Raw genomic sequence first — 16,267 nt, 5'->3', positions numbered from 1 at the left:
AGAAATGTTAAAAGCATCATGATGATGACATCATATAAATTGCATATATTGGGGAACTGGCATGATGATATCATAAGATGTGTAACGTATATGAGACATGGCTGGTACTAGACACATATGCTCCAGCTATGTGGGAAAGGACAGTTGATCAACCTGCATCATTGCAACACTTATACAGCCCACCTTACCTTAATAAAGGCTGCTCTAGGACTTAGTTGAATTAAGATGGCTTAAATTAAGATGGCTTAGTTAAATTAAGATGGTTTCATTATTTTCAGCTGAGTTCAGCTACACTTTCATTTATCAAAGTTACTACTGTATTTCAAACGTCATTTTCTTCTTTATTTTTTCTTAAACATTAGAAGGTTCTAATTGTTTGGTCCAACACAGGTAATAGCTCAACGAGAAATGATATTTTTGACTTTACTGAAACGGGACAGGGTATGTAAGCAAATGATTAATATATGGCTTAGATGCCAAGATACCTAGCAGGTGAAGATTCGTCTCTATACGGCTGGCAGACTGGAAGAGCAGCTCCTCACGGTTTTCAATAGAGGCTTCTGCTTCAATGTGACTTTTTAACCAGCAAGAATAGTCCGCATTGCTCAGCACCTTTTGGAAAAATCAAAATGCAAGCATTTACAGAATCATAATCCAATCTAATGAGAACGCTATCAACCATCTCCTAGTGTCCTTTTGGATTGTGACCATAAATTCATCCCTCCACCCCAGATTAAAAAAAAGTACCCTGAAATATACACTTCGGGATTTTTTTCTGAATCAAATGCTTTCCGGATGTCTTCGACTTGATCTCCAAAAGTCCTTAAGAGTTGGCCAAGCCATCTGGGATGCTGAGCAACAGGGTGGAAAAATATATATTAGGAAGTATGTGGGGGCGGGGCTTACTTTCTTTGCAATGCACAATGTCCTCAGACCATCAGCAGCATACAAGTTAAGAAACCTTTGGGTTTTGCTTTGGATTTTCTTTTGATGCCTGTTTCGGGCGTCATCTAGAAATAACAAAAGAACAGTTAAATTTAGTACTAATCCATTGTTTTAACATGAAACCCTTTGGTTTTCAGAATTGCTAACTCCTATCAAGTTCCAGGTTTGTGTTGTTCAAATGAATTATTTTAAGTATATGGCATACCTTTTCTCTGAGATTTTCTATGTCATTTTTATTATTTACATTCATTTATATTATTTACGTTCAACTGCTCAGATTAATGTAGAATTAGGAGAGCACTATATATGCCAGCCAGCCAGCCAGGTAGACAGACAGAGAGGCTTATATACATGGTCAAAGCATAGACAGTGAAGGCCTCACTAGTTGTGATTAATTGCAATAGCTGCCTTTTTGGAAATGTAATACTTATACTGAGAGCCATTTTAAAGAGTCCAGAAGAGAAACTTGGACACTGTGAGTTCTACACTTGCCTTAGGAACAAAGTTAGCTGAATGATTTTGGGCCAGTTACTCCTTCTCAGCTCCAGGAAAGAGGAAATGGGAAACCACTTTTGAAATCTTGCCAAGAATACAGAAAGAACCTGTCCAGGTAATTGTTAGGAATCAGCCCTGACTTTATGGTATATAAAAAAACACCCTTAATTATGTTTTCATTTTTTTTAAAAAAAAGGGTTTTTCTATCAAGCAAAAAAAGTAAAATATATTTTAGTAAACTTTTAAAAACACCATCTAGTATAATACTTAATAATGTTAAGGTCTATGCCAGCTAAAATATTAAGTGCTGATATGATGAATGCAAAGGGGTGCCCAATAAACCTTTCAAACACTCCTTCATGATAAGCTTTAATTATTGAGCTGTTTTGCACCAGCAAAACTCTCATGGTCAGAAAAACAAGCATCGAGGCGGATGCTTTTATACAGAATACAAATAGCCTCATCAGAAAAGTTTACTTCAGCTACATTTCTTAATCCTGTAACTTTCTTCTAGTTTGGTTTCTAAAAGGCAAAAAAGGTTCATTGCTTCATCATTTGAGATTTCATTAAATACTGCATACAGAAAATCTTTGAAGTAATTTTCTCCAGCTTTTCCAGAAATTTTAAAATAATTATGGCAAGATATTTGTGCCAGAACAAACATCTGTCAAAAATCTGAAGATTACATTTCATGCAAACATACCATGCAAATGTGTCACAGGAAAAAATCTGATCTGACTACCAAATCTAAAAAGTTGTTTTTATTTCAGTGTCTTGTTTCATTAGCATTTCAATCCATAGAATATATTGTATTCAATAATAGTATTTGCAAGTACTATTAATTGTAAAATCGCAAAAGATGATATCACAGCCACCTACAACTATGAAAGCTGTAAAAACTAGACAGCAGGAAAACTATTATGTTGGACAAGGCTCCTGTGTATTCCACGGCAGCAAAAATGACAAAGAAGCAAATACTGGAGCATATAAAACCAGATATATCACTGGAAGACAAAATAAAAAAATTCTGCCATACTTATTTTAGCCATGTCGTGCAATCAAATTCTCGGGTAAAGGCAGTTATGCTTGGAATGGCAGTAATAATAATAAAAAAACTATACAAGATTGGAATATGTGAAGAGAGCTGGTCCATAGAATTGTCCATGATTCAATGAAGAGCTTTTCTCCTCCTTCCTTGCCACCCCGTCTCTTCCTCCTCCTCTTCCTCCTCCTCCCTTTTCCCATCTTCCTCCTCTTCCTCTCTCTCCCCTTCCTCCTCCTTTTTCTTCTTCTTCTGCAAATAGCCAAAAACTTCACAAATTAAAAAAACCCTTGATATCAAAAGATCATTCTAAAACCCCCAAAATGCTTTTAAAAAACTAAATATTAAAATAAGCAATGGTATGCATGTTTGTATACATACAAACACAGAATATATATGAATTCTGTCTCACAGAAAATTCATATACAGATAAAAAATACACACTGTTGATTTATAGGTAACTATATAAGCCCATCCCTTTATTTTAACTGCCTAATTTGCCTCTCTGTGGTTATTGAAGTTAGATCACTTTTATTCTATATTTAACACATTTCAAGGCTATAGATACTAATCTCGATATTTGCCAGGTTATTGTTTAAAAAAAAATCAATTTGAACAAAATTAATGTGAAGTGGGCATAGTACAAAACAAATGCAGATCTCTAGTATCAATTTTGTATTCAATAATTGTCCCAATTTTGTAAAAAATAAATATGTTGTCCATCAATGGAAGAATAGATTATAAAAATATTGGAACTGGCAGAAATGGCACAACTGACCTGTTTGATCAGAGTGAAAACAACAAGGGCATTTTTAAAAGGCTGCAAAGCTTTATGGATTTTTTTGTGAAAAGAAAAAAAGTAAAATCATGATTTATGAATTTAATGATTAAAAAGATGAGAATTAAATAATGGGTTGAAGGAATTTCTGGAGAAATTAAGAGGGAGGAGATAGAAAATTATTATATTTCATAATCCTTCCTTCCTTCCTTCCTTCCTTCCTTCCTTCCTTCCTCCCTTCCTTCCTCCCTCCCTCCCTCCCTCCCTCCCTCTCTCTCTTCCTTCCTTTCCCCTTTCCCTATCCTATCCTATCCTTTTTTCATCTTTCTTTGTCCTATTTTTTCGTTTAGATTTTACTTTTACTATATTTAAGATTCTTAATAAATATAAATAAATAATGATAAAGAAAATAAGCATGGTGGGTATGGAAACAGTCTAGGGCAGGAGTGTCAAATTCACGTTATCACTGTGGCGTCATGTGACATATTGGGACTTCCCCCCTTTGCTAAACTGGGCATGGGTGTTGCCAGCGTGTGATGCATCTGGCCCACAGGCCATGAGTTTGACAGCCCTAGTCTAGGGGATAATGGCAGGAAATCTCATTAGCATGGTTTTAGGTAAACACTATTTTGTGATTGGCTATGCCATATCAGTTGGCCATTTTGTGACATTCAAACATCTCTTTGCCTCAGAATATCTGTTTATCTTTAGAGTAACCTTGTGCAGGTGTTCAAGAATGAAAATTAAAAGGAGCTTCCTAATATCTGGAAGAGAAGTAAGGATTATCTCCTTACATTGCCACATGGTGAATTCCACCACTAACTTTTTCATATTGTACCGAAAGAATAAAGCATGAATTTAACTACATTTTTTTTTGTAATTAAGAGCCCTGCCTTATCAGTTTAGGAAGGTCAGAGTAAGGGCAAGCTGAAATACTGGAAGAAGTTATGCTAGCTTTAGTAGTCCAGTCAAAATATATGCCCACACACATTCTTTAGATGTCTGTGTACAATTATGAGTAGCATTTAAACCAAATGAAAAATGAATCCTGGATATGGTCCAAAATTCAATTTTCAGAACCTTTCTCAAGAATTCTCACTATGCAATTAGGAGCTTCTTAACACGATGACACATTTGAAGATTCAGATAATTCTTCCTAATGCTAACAAGAAAGGAGCAGCCTATTATGCTGTACTGTATCACATGAACAAACTAGTTCCAAAGAGGGTTGATCATAAGTAAATAGCAAAAATCCACTGGCTTAAATTCAATTAAAGTTCTGAATATTAGCTGTAATTAAGTTATTTTCAGCAGTAGTCTTGTTCTGGCATCCATTTCAAGAACTCAACATGTACAAAGAAGAAGACCACACATCAAGATTTCTGCTACTTCTCTCCAACCCCCTGGAACAGAAATATAACTGTTAAGTACAATCTGTGTGCTAACTTTACTAGGGTCCCATGAGAAGCAGGGCAGTTTGCATGGCTCCATTTTTATGTCAGGTTTAAGCTTTCCACACTTTCAGGTGAATGTCCAACAGATTTAAGAGTCATATTCAACTTTAAAAGCATGGTGATCTGTGAATGGAAGGTGTTGTCTGAATTAACTACTGGTAGGGTAAAATATACAGCCACAAAATGAAGGAAGATTCAGGAGCTACAATGAAAAATGTATAGTGCCCCCAGAATTAAAATATACTGTCAGAAAATATCTAGTAATAAAATATATTGAGTGCTTGGGGAGGTGGATGACTGTAGGAGTTGGCCGAAACGTGCATTATGATGCAAATTTCACTACTTCGTGATATGTATGTTGTGCAAATTTGTAGGGGGGAGCATGTGTTGCAATCTTATAGTGCACATTTTGTTCTTTTGATAGAACATTTGATTTTGGTTTGCATGGGAAAAGGCATATAGGTGAAATCCACTTTCCTTTTTACTTCCCATTGGATTTTTTTTTCTGAAGAGCTCATAAAAGAAATTACGATGAGTGAATTTCCAAACATTTACAAAGCTCTCCCACTTCCGCCAACTCCACCAGCACTATGGCAGGATGAGTCATTCTTAGATTATTCTATATTTTACTCTAAAAATCGTTTTTACCTGATGAACAGGGCAGAAGGAGGTCCATGATTACAGAGTCTGCTCCTTTAGTGTAAACATTTATTTCATTTGTAAGAGGATGTCTGACAACCACTGACATTCTTTTCCGGATGGAGTCAAAGCCTAGGATGTGTAGAACTTCAAAGGTGAGTCTTCCCAGGTGAGGTAGCTCAATTGACACCTGGTCAGGTAGCCTGCCAACTAAAGCACACTCATATGCCTTGGATGCATAGACAAGGGCAGCTTCATCAGGGCTCTCGGCTTCATAGCGCAGTTCTCCCCCTTCTGCCCCAGTTTCTGAGGTCCAGGTGGTTTGCTGGGAACTGTAGCCATTGTTATTTAGCTGGGAAGAGTTGGAGAACTTTTCTAATTTTAATAAAGTGCACTCTGCAGACCCTGGGGAAAGAACACCTGAGCTAATTCTTTGGCTTGATTTGCTGGTTGCCAGGCTTGAAGAGCTACTACTGTTTGATCCAGAGGTCAGTCGGCTGGGGGTGAATCTCCGAATAAAATCTTCAATGGTCTTTACTGGAGACTTCATTTCAAATCTGATTCTGACCTTCAAGGAAAAAAGACCAATAAGTGGGATGAGATATTTTTGTTTTTGTTTTGTTTGTTTATGGTTGTACTCACATGTGACCTGTTGGTTTTAAATAGAGTGAGCAGAAAAAAATGAGAAACAATTCAGAGTCTATAACAAATCAAGATTTAAAAGCAAAACAACCATAGCTTGCCTCCAATTTTGGGTTTATCTTCCTTCCTTTCTTAATTGTTTTTGCATTGAATTAGACAGAAGCCTGAGTGGGGAGCACAAATAAGAATAAGAAGCAAGATAAAACCATACCATATGTTCTTATTCACACACATATGAAGCCATAATTGCAATAAATAAGGTTAGAATAAACTACTCTAACTCTAGTTTACTACTCCAAAAAACTATAACTTATTCAACTGATGCTCACCCATCAAATGGCACAAACTATTTTATGTCAGATGTGCACCCAACAATAGACTGAATGTTTACACATATTTTCTTCAATTCAGAGAAGACGATTAACAATTCATAACTGGGAACTGGAACAGAACAAAGATTGTTAGAGAGGATAAATCCCCAAATACAGAGTAACACATACTGATATAGCTTATGCACTGACATTCAATCAGATTTTTCAAATATAACCTTATGTGCGGAAAATAAATGGAGAATAACTTCTAGGTCTAATTTTCCTACACTGATTTACATTTAACAGATCAACCGCTGAGGCAGATCAATAAAAAGAAAAAAAATCTGTAATTGGTTATTATTTCTGTAATCTGTCCTTTGGAATTCATGTTTTTGGGGCCAAATATATGCTTACATTTCTAAAAATCTTCTTTGCGAAAGATTAATAAAACAACACAATAAGAAAGCAAGAACTTTTATCAGGATGCATATGGGATAGAGGAACAGTAGGGAATTCATGATTCTGTTGTGATTATAGTAGAAAGATTAATTGCTCCCCACATCAGCCTTCCTGTATCTTTCCTTGCTCTATTTGCTTTGGATTTGTTTGGAGTCCTTCATGGATTGTACTTTTACATTCATAATAAAATGGATTGCTAATAAAATATATATCTCTCTTGTCTATATAAAATTCTCCTGATGTGGCCTGGAAATAACAACATCAAGAAAAGCTTTTGCTTCAGATGTCTCTGGTTTTGAGTATTAAACTTAAAAGGAATATCAACAAAATGAAATGTATTCAGAAGAGGGTAATTAATATGATTGATGCTAGAAAACAGAATTCTAAAAGGAAGAATGAAGGAACTAAGGCAACAATCGAAGCTCCCTTCAAAGAACCTTTGTAGATAATTTCTTTCCTATTGTTCCAGGACTTAGGAATTGAATTTATGCATTTAAAAATGTAAAAAAAAATATATTCAGAAGAGTTTTCCTAACACTCAGTCTAAGATTGCAAGCTATTTAACAGTGGAACAAATATTCTCTAGAGACAGGTATTCCTTTGGGTTGACTGAGGATTTTAAATAGAGGTTGTATAATTATCTTTATGGTTTGTAAGCCACTCAGAATTGTCTTATCCATGAGAGGGGGAGCAAATAAATGAATGAATAAACTAACTAACTAACTAACTAATTAACTAACTAGATCTATCAAGATGGTGGTAGTTATAGATTTTCTGCATTCACAGCATGCCATGTGAAAGTTCTCCCACAGAGAAAAACAGAATAGCAAATCTTCTTGAAAAAAAAAGGTCCAAGAAAACTGGTTTTCTTGTGCAAAAAAATAAAAATAAAAATGGGCCAGGCAGTTTGTTAAATAGGGCAGGAAAGAGAAAGATGTAATGATTCAAATAATTTAATTTTTTTCTATGTATAAGACCTGCTCTTGAAACACAGCATTCACCGGAATCTTTTTAATATGGCTTATTCACTTTTCTTCAATAGTAGTTAATTATCAAAACTTCTTACAAACTTGTCTAATTGACTCCAATTACCCAACTCCTGTTGGGTGAAGGTTGATAGACTGAATTGAATGATTTCTGAAATCCTTTTAACTTGCACGATTTTAACTTAAGTTGTTAAGTTGTAAGCAGATTAAGGAGATGAACAATCTTTTCTTCATGCACTTCAAAAGAAGTCTCATGGACCTCAGGGACCACCAAAATCATTATTTTAGATCCCAGGGACCAATAACTGGTTCTATGGGTGTGGCCTAATTTGTGGGTGTGGCTTGGTGGTCATGTGACTGGATGGGCATGGCTTGTATGTAAATATTATAAATATTTATATAAATATTGATTTTTTTTTATAAAAAAGAGCACCTTTTACCCAAAATCAGGCAAAGCAGGCAGACTGAGTTCACAGATTCATTCAGAAATCTATCTATCTGCCATTGGCTAGCTCAGTCTGTCACATAAAATTTGCTAGCAAGCAAACTCACAAAATTAACTCGCAACACACCATGCACTGAATATTGAATTTTTTATTTTTTAAAAAAGAGTAACTTCTACCCAAAATCAGGCAAAGCAGGCAGATTGAGTTGCTCACAGAATCATTCAGTGATCTATCTATCTGCCATCGGCTAGCTCAGTCTCTCAAATATGCTTGCCGTTAGTCTGTACTGAATTTGCTTACAAGCAAACTTTCAGTCCCAAGGGAAGTTCAGCTGTACTTAAAAGCAGAGACGAAGATCTAAAGACTAGCTAGAAAGCAAGAAATCCAACCATTTCCCAGCACAGCAGAACAGATGATGGTCAGAAAAAGGAAAAATAGAAATTTAGCAGGCAAGTTTACTGGGTAAGGAGTGAATGGGCGGGGAGGGTTTCCGTGGGCCATGTGGGCGACGCATCCTTGTGTTTCTGCACAGCCTGGCTTAATTGCTTTGGGGGATGCTCTGCGGGTGAGATTTCTCTGCATCCCACCAAAATTTTCTCACGGCCCACCAGTGGGCTGCAGCCCACCGGTTGGCGATTGTTGAACTAAAGCCCTTTAAAACATACTAAGTAAACTAATAGACCCAGCAGCCCAGAAGAAAAACAGGAGTCATTTACAACATATAGTACAACAAATAGACTGCAACTATCACTACGTAGTACAAACAGGCAGAAGACTGGCAGAATGTATCCATGAAAACCAACTAGTAATCAGAAGACATGATGAAAACTCTTTAATTACACAACATATGGACAGAGTTAACTATAATTTTGATTGGGAAACTGTGACCATTGTAGACCAAACCAAGTCCAAAAACATTTCTAGAAGCCTGGCAGTCTGACAAATTAGCCATCAATAGACATAAACAATATCTACAGGCTATGCAAAACAGACAGTCAACCAGCCAAAAAGGGAACAAAAAGACCTAAGCATGTCTCCACCAACAATAAGCATCTAGATGAGCATAGATTAACTCCAAGATTAACATCAGACCAACAATCAAGTAAACGATACCTCAATCAAGTAACTGCCAAATAAGTCAACATTAAATAACCCAACCAAAAAGCCCCTAATCAACACCCTCTCCAATACTGACAGGGCAAGCCACTAGAATATAAACTAAGAGCAAGCTTCACTTCTTACCAGTACTGATCATGTTACCAAGTTTGGATATTGAAATGTCTGCAAGAAAACAACCAAGCTCAGAGAGCACCAAGGACTCCTCATAATAATCAGGTCAACAGCAGGTCCAACTTACCTTTTGTCGTGGCTGATTTGGAGATGTAACCACCACTGTATTGCAGATTGTCAAAGCTATGAAAAAGTCAAAGATGTCTGAAAGCTCAGGGGACAGTTGGGATAATGGTTGATCGTGATTTTGCAAGTACTTTGCACATTCTTTTACTTTTTGTAGCAAATTAGGATCAGGCGTTATATCTTTTTCCTGGAATAAAAACAAGTGGCAGAGTGAACAATTCGCATATTGTTGGTTGTCTGCTATACCTTCCCAAATCTCTAGAATGTGCTTGTTTTGCAAATGGTTCTAACTTCAACAATCCCATTTGTCTTTGAGCAAATACTTTCTCATCCAGAGGATGTTGTGATCCAACTTCTATCTTAACAAGTAAGGTGTTTTTTTTTTGTCCATTGAAAGGGTAAATTTTTATATGGGTAGAAAATCACTTTTAAGCAATGTAAAAACTACTCCTTATGATTTCACTTCTATGAAACAAACTTTAATATTTATTCATTGAATGTCTGTTTCAGTGCAATTGACTATAGGCATGCAACTTGTTATAAAATTATTTATAAACTAAACTGTTCCTGTTGTGCATCATATAATATTGTCAATGGTGTGTGTGTGTGTGTGTGTGTGTGTGTGTGTGCATGCATGAATTCATTTATTAATTAAATTTGTTTGCCGCCCATCTCACTCCAAAGCAACTCTGGGCAACTTTCAACATCAAAGTTTAGGAAAAGTTTAAAAAAAAACTTAAAAAATAAATTGTGCACTTTGGTGAATAGTTAAAGAGTCTGAAAACATTTAACTTACAACACAGATGATTAAAACAATATGATAGTAGTCTTCAAATATATGATGGGTTGTCACATATAAGAAGCAAAGCACTTCTTCTCTATTGCCCAGAGGACAGGACTAGCTAGAATCAATGGCTTAAAATTACAAGGAAAGATATTCAGTTGGACTGTCACATATATAAAATAGTTAATTCTTTATTAAAAGTCTTGAAACAGAGTCTGTATGGAATAAATAAATTCTAAGAGTCTATGATATTTGATTGAAATAAATTGATTTGACATAGGAACACAAAAATCTAATAATTACAGGTCATCCTTTTTTTACAATTTTATTAAAGATTTTTTTTAAGATAGAAGACTAATACTAACATAAATAAGACAAAAAAATTAAAGAGAAAGTAACAATGCAAGAAATGAAAACAAGTAAAACAGGAAAAGGGAAAAAAAGATAGAAGTAGCTTCTGATCTTCTTTTCAGCCATTATAAATACAATTATAAATTTATATGTATGGTTACAATATAACTCTCTTCTTTCTTTAATCTATTCTATCTAATCATCCAAACCATAAATCACAAGTTCAAAGGACTATATGGGGTTACAGCACATCCTTTATTAAATTGAGGTCTAGGAGTCCTACTGCTTTCCATAAAAGAAAATGAATCAATGCTATTGGTTCACCTAGGACAACTGGAAGTCCCATGTAAAATCAACATAGGAAGAAGTAACTATGTGGTTCATGAGTTAACTACAAATTTCTTCTTTTATTGTTGGCTTGTATTCCCCATCATACCTGGTACTACAATATATGCATATAAGAACTTATGTTGCTCAGTTTCTGCATTCCTACAAAGACAACAAAGCCAGAAGATTGGTTTGGTGGACTGGTAACATGTCTCATAGGTTCCTCTGGTCTGGCAAGTCATGATGTACAGGTTTAATAAAACATAGTTGGATTGGGTGCAGTTAGTGTGATGATCCAGGGCGTAGCACAAAAGCAACTAAGTCACAAAAGTAGGTAAAGCCCCTTTAATACCTCCAACTTGCCCCCCCTGTCCAGTTATCATCGGCTGGAGAAAAAACTCTCCCAAGAGCAATCTTTAAAGGGAAGAAATTCAGTCTGAACCCAAAGTAAATATAGATTATCAATAAAAACCAATACAAACCATGCTGCAGCAATTAATGAAACAGGGCAGGATAAGTTATTGCAGACTTCCAAAAGATAATGAAACACACACAGTTAGGAGGACACCAGAATCCAGATAAGCCTCGACAAACAGAAATATGCATGCTTTGCTTCCAGCAACTTTGCTGTGCATGGTTTGCCTTTTTAAACAGTTTTCCCAGCTGCAGCTAATGAAGGGGATCAGGGCCCTTTCCTCCCCATAAACCACATAACTCATGTTGTTCCCTTCTCCATTCCTCCCTGTGTGCCCTAGGATGAAGAGGAGGTGGCCCTGGGTCTTCCTCTGAATGCCCTTCCTTAGTTTCTTCTACAACCACCGGAGCCACACTCCCACTCCCTGTCAGCTGCTCGACCTCCACCTCAGAATCAGATTCCAACAAGGGCATGACAAATAGATTAAAATGGTGGTACTTAGGGAACAATTAGAATAAAATATCACTTTTCCATCCTTACTTACCATTGGGCTACTGAAAGCTGTATGCTTTGAAAGAATGCTTGCTCTTTTGGCTTCTACTCTGCTTCCTGTTCGTCTATGAGATTTTACACTCTGGTTCCTGTAGGGAACTTTGACACTCTGATGGCTGCTAATACTATCCCGCTGAGACAAGGTCCCCACTTTAGGCGAGGTTTCTTCATCTTCTGAATCAGCTTCCTGGTACATAGCTAAACGCTTTGCTTTTTTTTTAATGTATGGGAAGAAAATGAATATAAAAAATGAAAACATGTGGTTAAACAGGCAGATACCAGATAAAAACCCATTAAGACTCCTAGCACAATCACCAATTGAGATTCAAATAAGAAATAATATTCTAATTTGCAAAACATTTCAGAACTTAGAGCTTAAAAAGTTAGTAGCCTTAGACTACTAAAATATTTTTTGACCTCAGGAACACAGTCTTAGTAATTATTTCTTTAGTTATTTCTCTCATTTGCTGGGTATAGTTCCTGGCATTGGATTATTTTGTCTGAACAAAATGCATGAAACTTTATTCCAGCCACCTAAAACCTGCTACACTGCTGAAATTTGGTAGTGCATTTTTTCATGATGAAACAGCTCCCCAAATTGTTATAAGTGCAGTAGAAGTTGGCATACAATGGCCCTAAATGGCCCCAAAACCAAATAATAAAATAAAATATTAATTAAAATAAAAAGACTGAAATAATACAATACTAAGTCTTGTTAACTTTTGGGATGCTTGGATCACTGAAAGGTCATTGGATTTTGTGAGATCACAAGATTTTAGACATATTAAAATATTTTAATATTTTGATACTCATGCAGATTTATACAATGGTGCTTGAAAAGTTGTTGGATTCTGAAATACAATTATCTTTTTTTCCCCATTAAAAGCACCAAAAATTGCCACCATCTCTTGCACTGTCATCTTGCATTACCACCACAGTCTCTGTGCTTTTGAAAGTCCCTCTTGTCCATGAGCAAATTGCACTCCTCTACACTAGATTATATACAATATTTTTATTAATAAAATGGGTGTATGTATATCAATAGGTACCCAGTTCTTACTAGTTTCCAGGAAAGTTAACATTACAGTAATTGAATATTTTACCAAACAGTAGTTGCAAAATGACAAAACAACCAAAAATCTCAACAAAACAAAAATACAGGGATCTGGTAGTAGTGAGAATTTTGAACTATTATAATCATTAGAACCAATGATTAATACATGGAGGATAAATGTCAGTGCAAAGCACTACATAGTTGTGAGATTGCACTAGTGACTTAAGGATAATGCCAGGGGCTTAGAGTAAGTTCCAATTTCATTTTGGCTGTTTATTATATTAAAATATTTTAATATGTTTCTTCTTATTTAAAAGAAACTTAAGTAGCAGGCTTGTATATAGAGCCCAGAAATTAGTGACTCATCAGCATACTGGCTATATGGATGAATGATCTGTTGAGTCAATTAAGAATTCAATTTAAAAATAAGATACAGAAAGATCTTACTCCATTATTGCATTTTCTCTTAGAAAGTCCTGCATGTAGTGCTAAAGAATAGCAATATCATTACGCAAAGTGGATAACCAAGCCCAATCTCTTGAACTACATCATAGTTGGAAGTTCTCCAGGCTTAAAGTTGCAAGGTTGGAGATTCTTGCTTTTGGTGGTAGTTTTTGTCCGAAGAAGATTGTTTATCCAGATGTACAGGATTTTCTTGTTTTCTTCTCTTCTTTTCTATTTTTAAATACACACCACTCAAAGTAATGCTGAGCTGGAATGGTCTTCAAAATTTATATTGCAAATAAAAAAAGATCTTCTTGTACTTCATCTTTCAAAGCTGTGGGTTCTCCAACAGTGGAGGTTTTTAAGAAGAGATTGGACGGCAATTTGTCTGAAATGGTATAGGGTTTCCTGCCATAGCAGGGGGTTGGACTAGAAGACCTCCAAGGTCCCTTCCAATTCTGTTATTCTGAAACTTAAGACAGCAAAATGACTGAAACAGACCACAATAATAATGGGATTATGTTACTGGTTGTTATAACACTATTGAGACTCTTGCCATGGGCTAAATTTAGGATATATTTGAGTTACAAACATAAGCCAGAAGCAAAAATGGACTGGGGAGCTGATAGGCCTAAAATCCAGAGTTAAAGGAGGGGACCTCAGGAAGATTATACAGGGGAAGCTTCTTGTGGCAACAGATTATATCAGGAATGGGAATATGTAGTTTAGTGGATGCTCCTGAATAACCATCACCATCATAGCCAAATGAGAGGGATGCTGGAAAGTGTAATTCACTTAAATCTGGACCAGACCAGATGACGGTTCCTGTTTCCAATTTCATTGCCATCCTACTTCAACTGCATAGGGAACTATCCTGATGAGTAATGAACACAAATATTTTCTGCATCATCCACATTTGTTTTATGATATTATACTGAAGGGAGAATGAACAATTTGGACATTACAGCATAACACAGATGGGTTTTAATTGAGCATCAAGTTATAATGACTAATTGAGTAAAATAATTAGTTATTTAATTCAGTACATAGCTTCCCCCATTTTCTGGCTCAATGTGACAAAGCTATTTCATGTGGAAATAGCTCATAAAACCTAGTAGAGCCCATGAGAAAAATGTCTTTGCGGTGTACTTTTTCCTAAGCTAAGTGGTATCATCTTGCAGTTTTATTTGCATGTAATCAAGAGGAAAAATAAGTCTGTAGGGATTATTGAAAATAAACAGTGCAAAGGAAAAAAGGCAGAAACTTGGTTAAATGTATACAGGATATTAAATTAAAATTAGCAATAAATAGGAAATGGTAGATTGTAGGTCAATATAAACTAAACTCCAAATAGATATGAAAGCTATGAATAATTGGTTTGAAAAATATCACCAAACACTCTTATAAAAGTTCATTAGGGACTAAAATAGCCTCAAGTCTGCTAGTTATCTATTTTTAGATTGATAAGCCAAGTTGGCAGAATGTTAAAAGAATCTTCTGATCCAGACACTAGGAAATCTATTTTTGTCAATTATTGTATAACTCAAAGTGTTCCAGATAACATTTGTGTTAATTTCATTCATCTTGACACATGCCAAAGTTTTATATTAATCTAATACAAGTTAGAACTTGGTAGTTAATTTTTAATTGCTGGGTATGGTAAGCCTAAAAATAATTGCATTTTAAGATAAAGGAGATAAAGGAGACTTTAGAATCAAAGCTGCCATTATTAACAAACATAAGATAGATTTGTACATTACACAAAATAATCAATATTTAGATTCACACAGTGTATAAAGCCTAACCTAATCCAATTCAACCCAATTTAGCATGGCTTAACAATGTGTGGAACCATTGTGTTGACCAATAACGTTATAGAAAGATGGAACAAAAAGAGGATTATTAAATGCTTCAATTCTTTGATCTGTTTGACTATCTTCATGGGGAACAGCCAGGGCAGATGGAACTCACAAGGGAAGTTAAAAGGAAAATAAATATATTAGGATTGGCTTTCAAGAACTTTCCATCAACTAGAAGTTAATAACTAACTAGAATTAAATTAAAATGTTTCACACCCAGGAGCTTTTCTGAGAATCAAAACTGAATTCAGTGTCAGTTTATAGTTAGATTTTCATTTTATTAATGAAATGGGAGAAAGCTATTTTGTCACTGTTAAATAACAATTTCATAATGTTAATGGTGTATATTAATACAGAAATACACAGATTCTGTTCACTTCAGATGTAAGAAACAGAAGAAAATTCTGAATGGAGATGTGCAAAGACCATAACAGATGTTTACCTGTCATGGTCTTTGCACTTCTCTGTTCAGAATTTTCTTTCCCATGTTGTCTTCTGATTAGTCTTTATATTTTCTCATTTTATCCCTTGAACATTGGCTGACCATTTACTCAACATTTACAACCAGTTGCTCCTATTCCACTATCCTTATACTCACATGATGAACAGATATGCAAGCTATCTTTTGTGTTTTGGGGGCCACCTTACCTCTATCCCTCATGTACTAGAGGGCAAGTGTTGCTGTGAGAAATTTGCTATAATTGTAGCTTTTCTACATCCTTTAGTTCTTGATCTGCAAAGAGCCTATCTGTATTCAGGCTCCTTGGTACATTTGTCTGCTACAGAGGGAAAAGCTAATTAGCACATCTTGACTCTCCCTTTCATTATATAAAAGGAAGAACATCTGATTATATTATAATTAAATTTTCCATGTTGATCTCTGTAATTAAATAGACCAGGAAGAAAGAAAAGACACTGACAAAACTGT

The 16,267-nt window shown here is 35.4% G+C and overlaps 1 protein-coding gene across 1 annotated transcript in view; it reads right to left on the bottom strand.

The window, feature by feature from the left end:
- Positions 1–16,267, bottom strand: part of ATP10A (ATPase phospholipid transporting 10A (putative)) — a 140,271-nt gene that overhangs the window by 23,589 nt on the left and 100,415 nt on the right. The window contains exons 8-12 of the mRNA XM_026707529.2: positions 11,975–12,192; positions 9,555–9,740; positions 5,363–5,921; positions 907–1,010; positions 486–612 (exon numbers count right to left, since the gene is read on the bottom strand). Coding sequence (XP_026563314.2) covers positions 486–612; positions 907–1,010; positions 5,363–5,921; positions 9,555–9,740; positions 11,975–12,192 — 1,194 coding nt within the window. The remainder of the gene's footprint in view (positions 1–485; positions 613–906; positions 1,011–5,362; positions 5,922–9,554; positions 9,741–11,974; positions 12,193–16,267) is intronic.

The sequence above is a fragment of the Pseudonaja textilis genome, chromosome 8 (genome assembly GCF_049901715.1).
Source record: "Pseudonaja textilis isolate UNSWEBS1 chromosome 8, rPseTex1.2, whole genome shotgun sequence".
NCBI classification, from domain to species: domain Eukaryota; kingdom Metazoa; phylum Chordata; class Lepidosauria; order Squamata; family Elapidae; genus Pseudonaja; species Pseudonaja textilis.
Note: the sequence above shows the minus strand (reverse complement) of the source record. Positions and strands in the feature narration are given on the sequence as shown.